This window comes from Trachymyrmex cornetzi, unplaced genomic scaffold (genome assembly GCF_001594075.2).
Source record: "Trachymyrmex cornetzi isolate Tcor2-1 unplaced genomic scaffold, Tcor1.1 scaffold251, whole genome shotgun sequence".
NCBI lineage: Eukaryota > Metazoa > Arthropoda > Insecta > Hymenoptera > Formicidae > Trachymyrmex > Trachymyrmex cornetzi.
The window spans coordinates 41,607-44,685 of record NW_017297177.1 but is presented as its reverse complement, the minus strand read 5'-3'; the positions used below and the strand labels follow the sequence as shown (position 1 = coordinate 44,685).

The following is a 3,079-nucleotide window of genomic DNA, read 5'->3' as shown; positions in this document are numbered from 1 at the left end:
TATATATATATATATGTAAATAATATAACATTTTTTTATTTATATTATAAGTTACAGCATATGTGATAATTAACTCATTTCACCGGGACTCAATTTTTTTATAATTATATGATAGGTCCCATATAGGGACCTTTGCATACAGCACTGTGGTACAGACGTGTCAAGATCGGTCACGTGATCAATGACATTCCTTGCGCATGCGCACGAAAGCGGAGAGTTCCGTCTCACTTATCCGGCACGATTTTGTTATCGTTCGCTTGACGCTCGAGTCAACTCGCTCATTTACTTCGCACTCGTTCGCACTTCGCAGTTTGTTTCGAGACGCGAAACGATGAGGTTTGTCGATGCTCGCAATATTCGCACGACCACGATTCGATGTCACAACGACAAGCCCGATCAAGCCGCTTTTCGTCTGCGCTTTCTATCTCTTTGCAACAGAAATCAGCCCAAATGCATCTCATTCTCTTGGTGCACCGAATGACGTAAAACAGAATAGTACTGCGTCCACAGTTGACGCAGGACGAACCTTTAGATTGAAGAAGAAGAAAAGGAAAAGAAAAGAAGGATATACATATACGCGCGCATTTCAAAGTGGAGAGCAACAATTAAAAATAGGAAGAAAGGAATCGGAGACTTGATATATACGCGTCGGCGAGAGCGAACGAGAAAGATGCCGAGGGGATTCGATTTACGAGCGACTCGAAAGTGTATCGAGAGAATCGACGACGTACAATAGTTTATATACAATGCGTAACAACGAAAGATAATACGAAGCAAGTATACATATCAAAAGGAAATTTCGCGTCGGACATAAATTACAGAGAACGCAAATGGAACGTCCATAACAAATCCTACGGATTAGAATTATTAGAAATATAATTGGAAAAGAAGAAGAAGGCATTTACCGTCACGTCGTATCGCGCGGCGCAGTACGCAGTGCGTTGATTATTATTTATTTTTCGAACGAGCGATTCTCAAATTGAGGGAGAAGGAACACTTTTTCTGCCGCTCCGCGACCAGAAGAACCGTGAGGATCAAAAAATGTGGTGCTCTTCCAGCGAGAGCGCTCAGAAGGAGCGTGCCCGAGGAGTCGACGAGAAGAGATTGCGGGACGATGGGAACAACGATGACGACGACGACAATGACGACGAGTTCGTGAAGGATAATATCGACTCCGGATTTCTATCGGCCGGCAATATGCAGGTCAGCGACGAGATTCGCGAATCTTGTGTATTACAGCCGCGGCAGGAAGACAATTGGCGGATGAACGAGCGAGTCGCGTCGACATCGGGAGCGACGACCTCGGTATCGCCGTTATCATCGGCGATGGCGGCGGTCGTCGACAGCGGCGTCGTGGATGTCGACCTCAGCGAAGGCCTGAACCAGCTCACCTTGCAGAAGCAGCCTAGCTTGAATCCCCTCGCCATTGACGGAGTTGAACCCGAGCCGACGACAATCTTTGAACTAATGCCCATAAAAACGGGGTCCAAATCGAACGAAAGACTGAGGCAGCACCGGGACGATCTTCTGCTCAAAGAGCATCAGCAAGAAGGTGCCAAAAAATGTGCAATAATTAATGAGAATATCTGGCAGCTTTACTATACGCAGGACGATGACGGTGACACGTGAGTTTGACATATTTGTGTTACCTATTATATATTTATTAATTTATGCGAAACGCAAGTGAAAGGGGCCATATTCGGGCCAAGGCAGGTTTTAATGCCTAATAATGCATTGTGGTAAAAATTCGCATAATACATTATTATTGAATTTCCAGTTCAAACAAACTGCGCGCCGAAATTGTTCGTCGGTTTTAAAACATAGTCCTATACTGAAGCTGGAGTACAAAATATTATAAATGAAATCGTCAAGCAATTTAATATAATTGATGTTAATAAAGTATCTTTAAAGCACTGTAAATAATTTATTGCTTACTAGCGTCAATAATATTGAATTACTTGTCAACTTAATTTCTGATATTACATTTGTGCAAGACTGTATTTCAAGACCAACAATAATCAGCGCGCAATTTGTTTGAACTGTGGACATTTAAAAAATTATATTAGGCATAAGACTTTAGTCGAAAATGACTTTCTTCTGCACTAAATTCCTTTGAATTTCTGTCTCTCCCTCTTGTTTTGTCCCAAATATTTAAATTTGACCTTTAACATTCTGACATTATATTGTACTTAGATTATCTAATGTTATTATCTAATATGCAATAAATTATTGGGTCGTTCAGAAAGTCTGTGCGAATTTTTCAGTAGATGATGTTCAAAAGTCCAGGACTTTTACGAACGAGGAATTAATTATCCGATAGAGAGAAAAATATTGTTAACAAAATGATACATATTCTACAGATTGAAATTATTTTTAATTAAAAAAGTTTTTATTCGAATTTTGCTAATAATCTGTACAGATTTTCTAAGCAACTCAATATTTTTATATCTGGAATCACCGGATATAAACGTATCAGCTGAAGTTGTTTTCCAAGCCTCTAATGTTGATAAAATTATGCCTAAGATATAATAAAATTTTGTAATGTAAATATATACAGCCTCTGTGTTTATTAACGAGGATGGAAATGCGATATTTAGAAAAATATATAAAAAATAATTTTTAACAATAAGTATACATTGCTGAACAATTTTTATATCATATAATTATACATAGAAATCGATTCTTAGAGGCTGCTTGTAAATAGATTATGTAAATAGATCAGCCGTTGAAAAATAATGGTACTAGCGGAACATCTATACATAATTTATGATACAATTCCGTTTAATAAAGACCGATTTACACAACGCGAAAAATAAAAATAAATAACTTGTCCTTGGTTGATTATTAATTTCTCCAGTTTTATCTAATTTTCCTAAATCGTAAAAAGATTTGATGCCAACAATTGCTGCTAAGTTAAATTCTAAAACTTACCTTTTTAAAAAAAGGTAAAAAAAGCGGTAAGCGTGCATGTTTCACGTGTAAAACCACCATTTGGGCCGGTTTCACCAATGCCAATTACTTAATCGGCCGTGAAACTGATGACTAATCACGTTTGCTGTTTAGTAGAACTAATGATATG

General features: G+C 38.2%; 1 protein-coding gene across 3 annotated transcripts in view; it reads left to right on the top strand.

The window, feature by feature from the left end:
- Positions 1-239: 239 nt before the first annotated feature.
- Positions 240-3,079, top strand: part of LOC108761565 (NF-kappa-B inhibitor cactus) — a 15,292-nt gene continuing 12,452 nt past the window's right edge. For all 3 annotated transcript variants that reach the window (XM_018508176.1, XM_018508175.1, XM_018508174.1), the window contains exon 1: positions 240-1,625. In XM_018508176.1, the coding sequence (XP_018363678.1) occupies positions 1,042-1,625 (584 nt within the window). In that variant the 5' untranslated portion in view covers positions 240-1,041. The remainder of the gene's footprint in view (positions 1,626-3,079) is intronic.